This window comes from Sylvia atricapilla, chromosome 5 (assembly GCF_009819655.1).
Source record: "Sylvia atricapilla isolate bSylAtr1 chromosome 5, bSylAtr1.pri, whole genome shotgun sequence".
In the NCBI taxonomy this organism is placed as follows: domain Eukaryota; kingdom Metazoa; phylum Chordata; class Aves; order Passeriformes; family Sylviidae; genus Sylvia; species Sylvia atricapilla.
In genome coordinates this window covers 64708315-64722619 of record NC_089144.1, presented here as the reverse complement: position 1 = coordinate 64722619, position 14305 = coordinate 64708315, and the positions used below count along the sequence as shown (strand labels likewise).

The 14305-nt window shown below is 44.8% G+C and overlaps 3 protein-coding genes, 1 long non-coding RNA gene and 1 other non-coding gene across 9 annotated transcripts in view; 4 read left to right on the top strand and 1 right to left on the bottom strand.

Moving 5' to 3' along the window:
- The window catches only part of UBN2 (ubinuclein 2), a 51904-nt gene extending 41584 nt beyond the window's left edge, over nucleotides 1-10320 (top strand). Inside the window, exons 17-18 of one of the 3 annotated variants that reach the window (XR_010743679.1) lie at nucleotides 912-9353; nucleotides 9910-10320. Coding sequence is in view for 2 of the 3 variants with exons in the window: in XM_066319834.1 (XP_066175931.1) it covers nucleotides 912-967 (56 nt within the window). In the remaining variant the exon portion in view is untranslated. Of the gene's footprint in view, nucleotides 1-911 lie in introns of all 3 variants that reach the window. The other 2 variants (XM_066319835.1, XM_066319834.1) reach the window with 2 other exon arrangements.
- Nucleotides 10321-10692: 372 nt separating this feature from the next.
- Nucleotides 10693-10765, top strand: TRNAR-CCU (transfer RNA arginine (anticodon CCU)). Its single transcript has one exon. It is a non-coding gene; the product is annotated as a tRNA-Arg (tRNA).
- A 268-nt stretch (nucleotides 10766-11033) lies between these two features.
- On the top strand, nucleotides 11034-11672 carry FMC1 (formation of mitochondrial complex V assembly factor 1 homolog). The gene is made up of 2 exons (XM_066319832.1): nucleotides 11034-11326; nucleotides 11418-11672. Exons 1-2 carry the CDS (start codon nucleotides 11198-11200, stop codon nucleotides 11610-11612), a joined length of 324 nt encoding a protein of 107 aa, XP_066175929.1. The 5' UTR covers nucleotides 11034-11197; the 3' UTR covers nucleotides 11613-11672.
- A 1418-nt stretch (nucleotides 11673-13090) lies between these two features.
- Nucleotides 13091-13858, bottom strand: LOC136361720 (uncharacterized). Its single transcript, XR_010743678.1, has 2 exons — nucleotides 13602-13858; nucleotides 13091-13416 (listed from the first exon to the last, which is right to left on the bottom strand). It is a non-coding gene; the product is annotated as an uncharacterized lncRNA (long non-coding RNA).
- A 74-nt stretch (nucleotides 13859-13932) lies between these two features.
- LUC7L2 (LUC7 like 2, pre-mRNA splicing factor) overlaps nucleotides 13933-14305 on the top strand; it is a 29838-nt gene continuing 29465 nt past the window's right edge. Inside the window, exon 1 of one of the 3 annotated variants that reach the window (XM_066319831.1) lies at nucleotides 13933-14301. Coding sequence is in view for 2 of the 3 variants with exons in the window: in XM_066319829.1 (XP_066175926.1) it covers nucleotides 14241-14301 (61 nt within the window). In the remaining variant the exon portion in view is untranslated. The remainder of the gene's footprint in view (nucleotides 14302-14305) is intronic. The other 2 variants (XM_066319829.1, XM_066319830.1) reach the window with 2 other exon arrangements.

The window sequence follows — 14305 nt, the reverse complement described above, 5'->3', positions numbered from 1 at the left end:
GTACACCACTACTTAGTTTAAAGAAAACACAACACGGGGACAAACTTTGGGAGCAGCTGGCAGAACTTACTCTATTGTAGCAGTATTTTTGGAACCTGGATGTGGTTTTTTTTTTCCCTACTTCTCTTCAATGTCGAAAACAAAAAAAAAAAATTCAAAAATTTCAGTGCTTTACTGCGCAGTTTTAGAAACTGAAGTGTATAAATTCAACTAGTGAGGAAAAAAGGAATAGTACTTACTGGACACTAACATGATTGTTTGTAGGCTGCATAAAGCTTTTTCCACTAAGAAATTTTCATTTCCCCTTTGAAGGAGAAATTGACCTTCCAGCTAAAAGCTCTTTTCATGTTTCTTATAAAAGTATATTCCTGTGTGAATGGTGGGATGGTTTCTTAATGGAGTACCTGCTTTCCTTAGGAATTTTTTACTTGATGGGAGTTGCATATTTTGATTGAGAAGAGCAACTTGAAGCAGAACATTTTAATTTTTTCCATTTATTTTATTTTTCCGTTTTTAAGGTTTAGAGCAGGAAAATTTTCAGAACCCTTTAGAAGGTGCAGTTTAGAGTGTACACATTTCTTTGTCACCCATAGTCTGTTTTCTGGGGGCCAGGAGAAGGAATGCCAAGGGTGGCAGTGGCTTGAAGAATTCTTCATTCTTCATTTGAGAGTTCTTAGTACCTAAAAATTGGGCAGTTATGGTATGAAACTTGATATAGCAGGTTTCAACAACGCTATTTCTAATAAATGAACTACAGAAAATACGCAAAGTCTTCCACTCGGTGAAGACAATGTACTTTTTGTTGATGCTGAAGCTGAACTTGCCAAATTCCTGTCTCTCCTACTTACTGTATGTTACAAAAACCAAAAGATCACTCACGCTTTTATTCTCCCCTTTTGTTTCTCTCTTAACTACAGATGGAGGCCAAAGTAAAGGGGACACTAAGTTACAGCGGAAAAACCAGTGACTTCTGGGCAAGCAAGGGAGCTGAAGCAGTTCTGGTTGGCTGACAGAATCTGCCCAGTTGGGAAAGTGCTTATTGTCACAGGGCTGCTGTTTCTGTCAATGTTTACATATTCTGATCCTAAGCACTGTGGTGAGAGGAAGAAGAAAAATAAAACAATACTTGATCGAAGAGAGAAGGAAAAGGAGGACTGGTCCTCCTGGTCATGCAGACTGGTCATAGTTTGATATTGCCTAAAGAAACAACCTTTTTGATCTGCTCTGATTGGCTCTTAAAAGAAATTGATCGTCAAACCCACAGCAGCACCAATGTTTTGTTTCTGGGTGAAGTCCAATGAAGAGTGAAAATGGTGAAAGGAGCTAGAATAGGTTTCTCCATTCACTGTGTGAGGTGGAATCATCCACGTCCTTAGTGCCCAAAGTTCCCAGTGTAAGATTGTGTAGGTCCTGAGTGTACCAAACAGTTGTGGACCAAAGGTTATGTAGGATAGAGATGGTGCTGGGATACTTTGCTTTTGTCTAAAGGTTTAATTATAATGCAGTTTCTGATAATGGGCATTTATCCAGCTTTAGAAGGCTGTTTGGCTTTGGGGAGCCTACCGTATGCAGTCTTGATAGAGAATTAATTGTCCTCAAAAACAGATCTCCTGGTACATCAATATGTGAGACACAGACTATTTGTTTGATTTATTTTCAGGGCTTTTTTAGTACAAAGTTCTTATTTAAGGGAGGAAGAGGATGGAAATTCATTTACATGAAAAGAGCCCCACCTTTTATTGGCCAGACTAACATTTCTTTCCCACATTTTTTTTAAATCACACTAGTGTTTCAGTATTTCCATTTGTTAAACTTTCTTTTACCTTGTGCTTATTTGCTACTGAAAAGATACTCTATTCATGTCTTTCATAAACCACAACCAGTTCTTTCTCATTCTCAGGCTTCATCTTTTATCTAACTCTTCCCAGAAGCCGTGCATTACATTGATTTGCTAGTTAAAGAAAGCTGATTGTGACCTGTTCCAGAGTCAGATTAATACTGCTTCAGGCATTAGCCAAAGAGGAGTCGTTCAAAAGCGACCAGAGGTGCCTTCTCTTCTGGGGGCTGAGTGGGTTGTCTCCAGCATTTCCAGCCCCTGCTGGCCTGGGGAGTTTGACCTGAACTCTTTCTTACATGGTAGCACAAGACTGCAGAGCTGGCTTTGGTTTTTTGAGGGATTTTTTGTTGTTGTTGTTGATTTTTTTGTTGTTGTTGGGGGTTTTTGTTTCTATTTTTGGGGGTTTTGTTCTTGTGTTTGTTTGGTTTTTTTCTTTGATAGCAATACATCAACCAGTTCACGTGTAAGATTAGGGAGTATCCAGCACATGTTGCACTTTCGACACTATGACAGAACTTTGCTTTTGAGTCCCTTGTGCTGTCAGATAAAAGGTGAGAATGGCAGAAACTAAAATAAGTCATAGGGAAAAGGAGCAAATAAACCAGTATGATGCCTTTCTCCTTCAACCCTGAAACATTCCTTTGACCAGATATGCTAAAATTCTTAGTAAATAGTTTTTCTGGTATTTTGACCTGAGATTGAACCAGACACTACTGGTTATCTCACACCTTTTAGAGAGACTTTGACCCCAGAATAGTGAATCTTCAATGTTTTTTGCTAGCTTACTTAGAGATTGGCTGTTTCTTTTACATGTGATTTATTTTTCTTAGATCAGACAACAATTTCTTTTCTATTTAGAGCTCATTTTAATTTTATATAAATATATATACATAAATTTAAAATAATATATATTGTGTATTTAGAATAAAAATGTTGGGTTGAGCTCAGCAATAAATGTTTTTGCACAACACTTCTGTGAAAGACAAATTGAATTAAGATGCATTAGTTTGTTAGTTTCACTCCACAGCATCTGCCAATTAAATGCTTTTTAGCTGGCACTAATGTTTTGTATGTGGTGTGTTGATCAGATAAGCTTGCATCTCCGTTGTGGTTTAGAGTTGAAACACATACAGCTATGTAGACCCTGGCATTAATACTGCACAGATTCTGTCAAAATACCATAAACTATTTAGAGTGCAAGCTTCATCTGACGTTTTTTTCTTTTCTCCAGGAAGGGTTGAAGGAAGCCAACTTTGAGGCCCAACAGTTCTGGGAGGATGTTAATTCTCTGAACTGTGTCAAACCTGAGAACTGTAACAATGCACGTAGCTAAGGGTGTTGCAGCAGTGAGCCACTGGGCAGCAATATATTTAAAGGACCCTGTCCTAAGAGAGTTCTACCTCTTCTGTGTTTTCCTCATCAAGGCATCCCATTCAAATTGTCATCTTTTGTCTTCATACTTACCGAAATTTTAGACTGGGAGACTTGGAGCCTTTTATAACTACAGCGCAAATTCCCTTTCAACATTCCTTTCTTCCTGGAAGTATGTTTCATCTTCAATTGAAGAGTATTGTCTCTAAAGCTTGAGGGTAGGAATAGTCCTGCCTCTGTGTCCTATTGAGCTTCTCAGTCTTGGGAAACAAGTAAAATAATACTTATTGTGGAAATAGATACTAGGCTGCTGAAAACAAAGATGACCATACATTGTTTGTGGCATCGGTTCAAACAGCCCCTCCCAGCAGGTGACTGTTTTCAGTCATTACACTCCTGTTAGCCATTATGCTCCTGGAGCGTCTTTTGAATGATAACATTGGGGATGGGGACCCTTTACTTGCTGTTTGCTAGTCTCCCTGGTTAAACTAGCAAGGCCAAATCAAAGGAAAGAGTAAGGTGGTTCCCAGAGACCATGCAGGTAGCATAGACAGGATGGGAAAGATTACTGCAACGTTAGAATGCAACATTAGGTTAATGTTTTACTATTTTCTGCACAGCAGCTCTTCTGGAGACATTTCCCTTCCTCTCCCCCCAGGTTTTTTCTACTTTTTAAGGGCCTTTGCTAATAAATATACTGTAGTTGTACATACTAAGTAAACCCTCAGTATTCACAAGCAATAAGAAAGCCAAGTAGAGCTGTCTTTTCCAGGCAGCAGGGCTGAACTTGGTTTGGGGACTGTATATGAGCTAACGTGTCAAGCTCTCTGAAAGCCCCAAACAAATGCAAGCAATAACTTCAAACATAGGTTTTAGATGTTGAAACTGTCTGGGTAGTATTCCCTGCTACATGATCCAAAGTCCCAAAAACCATGATTGGAAAAAACTAATGATTTTAAATCACTAGAGACTCTTGCAAAGAAAGAAGGCAAGCTAGATGAAAAACAGGCTGCAGAGTTTCCTGATACCTTGGACTATAACTGCAGTGTTCTCCCATTCCAAGACACAAATGGCCTAAGTCACTTTGTCCAGCCTTCTCTGGTGATTTGAGAAACATGTCTAAATACTGATCAGCTGAGTCACAAGTGCGGATGCTGTGGGTTTCACATCTGTTTTCTGCTAATCAGAAGTAACTTTTGAGTTACTTGGGTTCTGCTTTGTGTTTGAATCTGATCAAAGCTGTCTGATGCACGGATTTAGGGGTGGGACGGGTACTAAAAACCTGTTCCTTCCTGCAGTCCCATCACCTGACCCTTCCTCCACACTCCTTCTCCACTTGGTGCAAGACCACTGAGGACATGAAAACAAAGAAATCTGCAACTCTCCCAAGCTGCCATCAGCTGTGTGAACCAGTAACCCTCTGGGAGTCACCTTGGACTCCAACTAACTTTATCACATTTGCTGCTACATCTGTAAAATGAACTTTTGGCTGTATTTATTAGCAAAATTTTAATCTAGTTTACAGGGGTTTTTTTGTTTTCTTTTGATTAGTTTTTGCCCACAGTTGGGTTAGAAGGGTGTTTGGGTTGATGGGGGTTTTGTTTTGATTTTTTTGTTTGTTTTTGAGTGAATTGGTGAAAGCACAGTGGTCCCTCTTCTGCTTTTGTTCTGGATTTTTTTGAAGATGGCATTGCAGGGAAAACCTACAGCCAAGCCAAACTCTGGAAGGCTTCCTCCCACACCTACCTTTCATCTTTTGCTGAACTGGGGGGAAAATCATTAAAGGGACACTTGGTTTTTTGTTTGGGTTTGTTAGTTGCTTTGTTTTTGTTTGGGTTTTTTTTTGTTTTGTTTTGTTTTGTTTTTTTGTCATAAAATGAACCAGAAGGTTAAAGCATTAGGTAAACAACTGATTTAATTAACACTTTATGCAATTTTAATTTTATAGAAATTTTAGAAAAGGTTGGTAGACTTTGATTGGTCCAAGCTCTGGTGAAATGGCTGTTACCCTTCAAGACTTACTTGATTCAGGCCTTTGTCCTTTTTTTAAGTGCCTTTTTTTTTTTTTTTTAATTTTATTTCCCTACCCTCTTTAAACTTTTCTCAGAGATCCTGAAGTGCTGTAAAGCATTTTGGAGGAAAATCTTAAGCTTGCCAAGATGGCTTTTATGCTGTTATACTATTTTTTTCCCCTTTTGTAAAGAAAAGAAAACAAAACCGAGTGTGTAATGTGTGTAACTTCATGGCTGCTGTACTGTGGCATTGGTTCTGTGTGCTTGTGCATTCTCTCACATGCACACGTGTGCACACACACACACATAAGCAATATTCCTGAAACTTGTTCATCCTTCTCCATTCTCCTGGCTCTGTTAAATGCTACTTCAAGGCTGAACGTTTGTGCAAAGGTGGCAGTACAATAAAAGAGCGTGTGCATGAGTGTGCATAAATGCATGAGAGAAAGGAAGTGGCTAATGGGAATGAAACTTCTTGCATTTTTCTCTGAAGGCTTTGAATTTGTTTCCTAATTAGGTAATGAGTAAAACGTTATGGGCCCTGCTTAACAACCTTTTTAATTGCTGGACTGCTTCACACAATCACTGAGTTTGTGGCAGAGATGTGTGGCTGACAGCCCTAGGGAGCTGGGGGCTAAATCAAGTTAAAATAGCAGCTTGCAACGAATTTGAATTGAGACTAACTGCAAGAATCTTGTGTGCAGCTGGTCACGTCTGCTTGATACCAGTTACTGCAAGGATACTCATATTTACCAAAGTTGGCACTTTCCACCATCCTGTGTAAGAAGGAATTTGGTAAAACCCGCAAGAGTGCAGCTGCTCATTGAGCTTAAAGCTAGCTATGCTTCACATGCTGCAGAAGTCACTCACCAGGACTTAATTTTCTAGTTGTGCTTCTTGTCAATTTGAGATGTCATTAATGGGTTTTTCTCTTACTATAATGAACAGTAAAGTAAGTTCATGTGTTCTTAGCTGCAGATAAACCGTCATAATAGTATCTGTGCTTGTTTCCTCGTTCTCAGACAAAATTAGCTATCTGCAATAGATGATCTAGTGATTTTAACAGCTTTGTGCTGAGGATCTATCTAACTTATGCTCATTAGAAACATGAATACCTGAAATTAGCAATTCACTTGTGGACCAAGTGCTAAATTTAAGGTAACATGTATATGCATCACTAGTCCGTTCTAGTTCTGTGATGTGCCTCCCCTAGGGCAGATCTAATTTTAAGCAGCAATATGAACAGGAAGCATTCATTTTACAGAGTTGGAATGGAATTAGGAGTCTTTCATGGGTGGAGAACCAGTGTGGAAAACAGAAAATACAGTACCAAATATGTTCCTGTGGCAGAGAGTAGCCTAATTTAGTTCTTGGCTCATCTTGACACGTTTTGAATTAACCTGTTACGTAAACTAGGCCATAAGTGGATTTCTCCTACCAATCTAAAGGTGCTAGTCAAAGACAGGACTGTTGCTGGTAGCTTAGACAGTTGGAGTGGTAGTTGAGGGGGCTTCTTAATCTGTCTCAGGTGCATCAGTGAAGTTACTTCAGTGAAGTTTGACCACATTCACCAGTTAGGTTGTTTAATTCCTTTTGAACACATACGCTCTCCATGTGAACACAAGTCCTAGGCTGATCTGGGGTGGGGTGAGGAATCTCCAGCTGGTGATGATGGCTGACTGTTGCAGTCTTTAACAAATGCAGCTGTTGTAAAAAAATCTGTGTCTGTCCAGGGCGTAAGAAATCACTGCCAAAATAAGCAGCCAGAAGTACACTTACTGGGCCACTGGGAAGAGAAGTGTTGTGTGGGGGAATGCTTTGTGGAAACTTTTGGTGAGGCTTCATCATCCTTTTTCTCTGATGCAGTGATCCCTTGTTACTCTAATAGCCTTTTGGGGCTCTAGAAAGCCCTGGTGCTGCTGTGAGTTATGCTGAGAGATCAATGTGGCCTGGAACTGGCTCAAACTAGGGGAAGTACAAAGATTCCCTGCAGTTGTTTTTGCACACTCGTAGGTAAAACTGTGCTAATCTTGTCAGTAGTCGAGGATATAGGCGTGTATTTTGTAACCATTTTAGACAGCTGTAGTTCTTCCCCAAGCACCAACATGTTTTGAATCTATAAATGTATTTCAGTCTCTTCCAGTGCTATTTTCTCCTTCTTAAACAATAACCATTAGCTAGTAAGTTTTTCTTTATGGTGAGATTATCCCAACCATGCAGTATACACTGTGTTGCACATGTTCCTATCATGCACAATACTAAAAGGGTTTTTTGTTTCTTCCTAGCAATGTGTGCAGATGCATTTTTATCAATAGTCATATTTGCTACTGTCTAGTACCAAGAGAAAAAGAGAGGGAGAGAATCAACCAAAGCCAGTCAGGAGATGCCACTATCATAGGCCAAACTGAGCAGCTGCCGAGGTAGACAGAGCTCCATTGAGACTTAGAAGATTTCACCAGAGTGGGGGAAGAAAATTTCTTGTGTTCTCAGCTTTTTCCAGATAAGGCCTTAGTTTGATTAGTAGTCACTAATATCAACTATGCAGATAAGTATTTACATGTTTCAGTGTTACATGCATTCCTTTCCCCAGCTATCCCTCTTAACAAATATTGAAATTTTACCCAAAGAAATTTGAGTATTTTTGAATGTCTGTAATGCAGAACTTTTTGCTAACATGAAAAAAAAAATTGTATTTTAAAAAAGAAACCCTTTCACTGGTGCAACATGTAGTGTCAAGTGTCATGAAGTTGCTTGAGAGGGAAGCTAAAAATTGGTTCTTGTGACAGGTTTTAGTCTGAGAGTTTTTTAGAATATTCAGCTCTCACAACTGGATTAAGAAGCTGCAGAAATGTTTTTTAACGTACAGATTGGATTTGGGAAGAAACTCATGAGATATTCCTGGTTTCTTTCCAGAATTAATTTCTGCCTGAAATAAAGTTGTTTCTAAACAAGGGGAATTAGCAGCTAAATAACAACTAAATCACAGTCCCCAGGTATTTCTCACTGGTCTTTTAGTCTTCTTGTATGTAACTACAAATAACAATTTAGTGCAGAGATGAGAACTGTAGTATGTGTTTTATTGCAGGTGATTCCATCATGTAGCAATTAGTACCATGTTCTTGCATAGTTATCAAGATCTGTACTGAAAATAGATGGAGAAATTTTATTTTTGGACTGCTGTTAAAAAAAAAACCCACAAAAACCCAACCAAAAATAACTACTACTTTTTACCCCCCAAAAGTCTACTGAGGAGTGCTATATTTTAGCAGTTACACTAGTATCCTTGTGAATGTGCTTTGTTACTTGTCGTCTTTTACTGAGAGTTAGAAGCATTTAATGAGTAGTCCTTCAAAAGTTGTCATTCTCTAGCTTGAAGTCAGGTGCTTATAATGGAAGGGCATCTGTGATGCTAACTTCTGATGGTACAAAATCTCTATGTTCAGATTACTTCATTGGGGAAAAAACCCCCAGTTGTGGGTACAAATCCCTTTAGGCCTGCCTGATAAAAGAGAGTCAGTGAAGAACAGTGCCCTGTCACAGCTAATGGCAGTGGGGTTCATCCCCTCAACAGCAGTTTGGCCTCCATATCCTTTGTTTGGTGTCACTTTATGTATATGTGTGTGTGTGTGTATATATATATATACATATATATATATGTGTATATATATGTATATGTATAAGCAAGTTTGGATATAGCCAGTTTAATTCTACCTGACTTATTGTGATCCCTCAGACAATGAAGGGCTGAGAAACTGTTTTGCTGCTTTTCACTGGGGAGCTCAGAACAAAAAGCTGGAGGAGGGGGTTTTTTGTTATTAATGCATGTTAAATCACAGCTAGAATTCTTAGCATTTCTCGGCTTCAAACAAAGGAGAGCACAGTTACTACGGGATGGCAAACCCGTTTGATTTGGTGATTCCTGTGATGCTTTACTCAGTCCAGCATGAATTTGTACAAGGTCACCTTCCTCCTTTTAACACTGGCGCATTTTGGATCTCATGGGGCTTAGGATGGAGAGAGGATCCCAACAGCCTCGTGCTTTACCTGCTGAGCTCTCTAGGGAAACTGCCCCGTGAAATGCTCCCCTCTTGTGACAACAAGCCCAAACAACCAAACGCAGCTACATTTGGGTGGTAAGCACCACTTTCATTTGGAATTTTTAGGGAGGTGTGTTCCAATAACTTTGAGGGATACTGTGTTTTAAGTGTGTGGTTTCTTTCCTCTCTCCTTATAAAACTGGACCTGAACACAAGTTTTTGAGTTGTTGGGGTTTTGTTTTTGTTTTCAGGGGGTTTTTTGGTAATAATCTCAGGACCTGAAAGATTGTAGCATTTAGTGTGTCTTAAAAATGATGTACTGTACCAGCCATGGATTTTGTAAATACACCTGTCTCCCTTTTTTGTATTTTAATTTTTTAAAAGTTTGTAAGGCTCTTTGCCAGAGGAACTGGTGCCTGCTTTATCTCCATCCTGAACTGAAGCAGGAAAAGGAAGAAGCTGCTGCTTCAAAAGCCTGCATCAGTTCCAAATGCGTATATTGTTCTGGTCAGTTTAATGGCTGTTAGTCCTTTGTTAGTTGGGAAGCCGGTCAGTTCCCTGCACATTCCCAGTTGTGGCTAGCAGAGCCCTGCCAGGGGGGCTAATTTTAACTCTCTTCTGTGTGACTACTTGACATTTTCCCTCCTTCCAGGTACTCAGGTTTCCTATCCCTGAGCAGTCCAATGCTTTCAGAGGTCAGGACTATTGGCCCTCTGCTAGAATAACTGGAGAGCATTTCATTTTACCAGTGCTCTGATCCAAAACACAGTCCTGGGGTTCGTATCCTGCAAACCTTGCAGGTAACGCTGCCTTCACCTGTTCTGGAAGGGGCTTGCCCTTTTCTGCTTGCCTGAAAGGAGCGCAAGCTTTTTTTTTTTTTTGGCAGACTTTGCTCTGGGATCCACCCTTGCCGGCAGACCCGTTCTGCAGTAGGAGCCTTACTCAATTCGGCATAGCTGTTCCCTGTCCCCGACTGCGACAGGCTTTTTCTTGAGTGTACTTTTCTGTTTTTTTATGTGTCACGTGTCTGTGCTGTATTAAATAAAGAGGAATGTACATATTAGCCCTGCGTCTTTGCTTTCTCGCCAAAATAAAGGGGAAAAGGTTTCATTGGAAGGGTTGGCCCTTTTGGGGCTTTTTGTCGGGTTTTGGGGGGGTGGGGGGGCTCCTTTAGTCAGGAAAACCACCCGGGGAAGGGCAACACGATCCAAAGCCTTGCGCAAGGACCAACGTTTTGAAACCTCCGAAGGCTGGGATGGAAGGGAGCGCTTCCCTGCGGGAGCCCCGCTTTGTCCCGAGCCGCCGCCTCCCAGCGCCCTGAGAGGCCACGCCCCCGCCGGGCCCCGCCTCCCGGGGCGGCGCCGCCCAATCACCGCGCTCTGACGTGTCCATCACAGGGGACAAGTACGTACAGAGAGCCTCTCCTCTCGTGCTAGCCCCAGTGGCCTAATGGATAAGGCATTGGCCTCCTAAGCCAGGGATTGTGGGTTCGAGTCCCATCTGGGGTGGGTAACTTTTCTTGCTCTCCGGCTGCCTGTGAGTCGCCGACTGCCTCGGGCCTGCGGTTCCTGGGCGTCTTCTTTGGCGTCCACTTCTGGCTGCCGCAGGGCGATTTACCCCCCTTTTAAACGACACACCTCAGAAACTCGAGGGGACGCGCGCGCCGCCCAACTCGGTTTCCCGCCGTATTTTGCGCCTCGCGGAGGGCTCCCGGCGCTCCCGCTCCGTTACCACAGCCCGGCGACGAGGCGTAGGGCCCAGCGCCAGGCGAGCAGCGGGCACGCCGCGGCCTCGCCGCTCCACCTCCGGCGCTTGAGCAGCGCCGATTGAAATGGCGGGGAAGGACGGCAGAGAGTAGCCGGAGGTGATCGCTCGCTCGGCGCTCGACTGCCCGCACTGCCGGGGGCCGAGGGCGAGGCGCGGCGGGGGCGGGCCGGAAGATGGCGGCGCTCGGGGCCCCGCTGCGCACCTTCCGTGCGCTCCTGCGCGAGCTGCGCCACGCCGCCGGCCGCTCCTATCGCGACACCCCCGCCTATCGCCACGTGCTCGCCGCCTTCCGCGCCCACCGGGTACGCGCGGCCTTCCCTCACCTACCCCTGCCCGGGGAGCCCCCGGGGCTCGGCGAGGCCTCGGGGCCGCCCTGACAACCGCTCCCCGCAGGTGACCAGCGAGAAGCTGTGCCGGGCCCAGCAGGAGCTGCACTTCCAGGCCGCCACCTACCTGTGCCTGCTCCGCAGCGTCCGGGAGCACGAGGCCCTGCACCGCGAGTACCACGGCAAGGGCGAGCGGTCGCCCCAGGAGGTCGCCGGACTGGTGGGCTTCAGACTGCCTCAGCAGCCGGGAGGGAAGGGCTGAGGCGCGAGTGCTGCGTTCAGTGTTCATTCCTCAATAAATAAATGTCTGGAGCTCCCGGAACGGGCTGGGTTCTCTACAAAGGGCCTTTTGTCAGTTTTAGGTTATGGTGTAAAGGCCATAGCTGGAAACAAGCAATCCCGTCTCCCTTTATCAGGCTTCCCAGACGGCCGTCCTGTCGTTGTGGATGTGTGTTATGACGGGCACCTTTCCACGGGCTGACAGAGACGATGTTTGCAGTGGAAAAACATGTCAGGCTTCACCGCCGAGCTGCTGGTCTAAGGGGTTGCAGGCAGGGGTTCGTGGTTCCTCCACGTGATTCAAATTCTCTCTCCAGCCTAGAGAATTTGTCCGGTGTTTACTGAAGCATTTTCCAGCCATATTCTGTGTATGCAGGATTTTCTACACTCCCAAGAAAAATGTCTCTTCTGTGGAGCATCGGTGGATTCTGGCACAAACCTCTTCCATTTTAAAGATTTTTTTCTGGTTTTCTTTGTGGCAGTGAGTGAGCAGTAGAGTGAGCAGCAATTCAGAAAGATGAATTCTGAAGGAGTTACGTGTTGCTCAGTGTCCCTGAGAGGTCAGCTGCGTGTCTGCCAGCTTCCTGTGCTGCCCTCACCCACTAAATCTCAAAAAAGCTGAACAGGACTGTGTTTTCTCACTCATCTCACAAATCTGAGATGGCAAGTTTCTTTTTATAAAAGGTCTTGAGTTGTTGCTGTTCACAAAAGAGTGTTGAATTGTGTGCAAGATACATGAGAAATTAACAAGAATGACTTGAAATGGCTAAAAAATGTGAAGTTTACCCCGGGAGAAGCTTGAAGCAACTCTTAAAGAGTGTGTTTGGTTTTTTTTACTGCCAGGGGAAACAAAGTGTTCTGTCAGAAGCGCGTTGCAAATAGAATTAATTCATGTAAGTCTACTTCTTCCTCTGTATTTAAAACTTGGGGATGGTTTAATCCCCACAGGATAGTGGACAGGCACAATGGATCCTTAGAACTGGGGATATTTGGGCTGCTTAGGCAAGGCAAGATGTGAACTACAAGTTTTAGGGTTCTGTTGACCAAAATTCCAGTTTGCAAGTCTTACAGTGTCTCACTAGCAGTGGTTTTTTTTTTTTTTGCTGGGTTGTTTTTTGGTTTTTTGGGTTTTTTTTATGGAAAGTGTTGATATAACAGGTGGGAAAATATCAGCCTATTTTCAGGTCAGTAGATCAGAGTTGTAGGATGTCACCATACAATGAAAATGGCGGTGACACACTGCTTGTGTCACAATGAAAACTGCTGCATTCTATAGTATATTGCTTGAGAAGGGAAATTAAAAAAAAAAAAAAAAAAAAAAAAGATCATTTGGCCAGACACAGATGCTCTTCAAAGAGTAGAAGGAACTAAAGTGTGCATGGTGTTGGTGTAAAAAGTCGCTGTAATTTCTCAATTTCCCCTAAGCATGCCAAAGCAGTAAACAGACAGTTCTAGCAAGCATTGGTGTCTCTTCCATTTACTTCTCCTTCCATCCAAAGTGATGAGTAACAGAAGGAAATTCAGATTTTAAAAAAAAAGCAAAGCCAGGGCATATTCTAACTAGCTGAAGGGCACTGAGTAGAGAATCTTTTCCTGAACGTGTTACAGAAGTGCATCTTCAATGCAATATTCTGAAATACAGGTAATTATGGCGAGGGGGCTATTGTTAGAGGAGGTTGTGTGTTGCCTTTTTTCACTCGTATGGAGCTAACCTTGAACACGGCACCGCTTCTGGACGATTAGAACTGATCTTGGTGACGGCTTCTGGACACTAGATGGCGATCCGGCTGTTGACAAAGGGAGAGTCACAAAATGCAGGAGTTAGAATGGGTAAAATTCGTGGGGGTGTTTGTTTGTTTGTTTGAATGGACCTGGGTGCCCTGTAAAGTTGAATCGTCAGCCGTACATGGCAGTAGCCTCAGTTTTAAGGGCGGCTCTCCGATAAGCGGGGTATTACAGTAACTGGGCTCACCACGACGCGGCACTTGAGAGGAGCGGGGCCGTTGCCGCGGTGCCGGGTGTGAGTCCCTCAGGGAATTGTCCCCGGGCGGGAGCTGCCCTCACGCCGCGCTCCCGGCCCCGCCCGGCGCCGCCGCCGACCCGGAGATCGTGACGTCACCGCGGCCACGCGGGCCTTCCTGGCCAATCAGCGCGCCCCAAGGGCTCAGCCCAGCAGCCCAATCAGGAGGCTCACCGCGCGGTGCGTCACCGGCCGAGCGGCGCGGGCCGGCGGGCCAATGGGCGGCGCGGGCCAATGGGCGAGCGCCGAGGCCCGGCCGCGCTGACGTCGCGGAGCGGACGGAGGAGCGCAGGGCGTGTGCGCGCGGGCTTCCGTTCCCGCCGGCGCGCGCGGGAGGGAGCGGGAGTCGGGGAGCGTGTGGGGGCGCGAGCGCGGCGGCACCGGCTGCGGCGCGAGGCGAGTTTCCCGCTCCGCGTCCCACCGGGAAAGCCGGGCGGGGGCAGCGCCCGCTCCCTCCCTCCCCCCGCGGCGGCGGGGGAGCGGCCCCGCCCGTGACGCAAGGGGCAGGGCCGAGCGCTCGCCGCGCCTCGGGCCTTGTAGGCCGCTGTCGGCGTGACTCGGCCGGGCCGCCCCGGCCCTCTCGCGCTCAACATGTCGGCGCAGGCCCAGATGCGCGCCATGCTGGATCAGCTCATGGGCACGTCCCGGGACGGTAA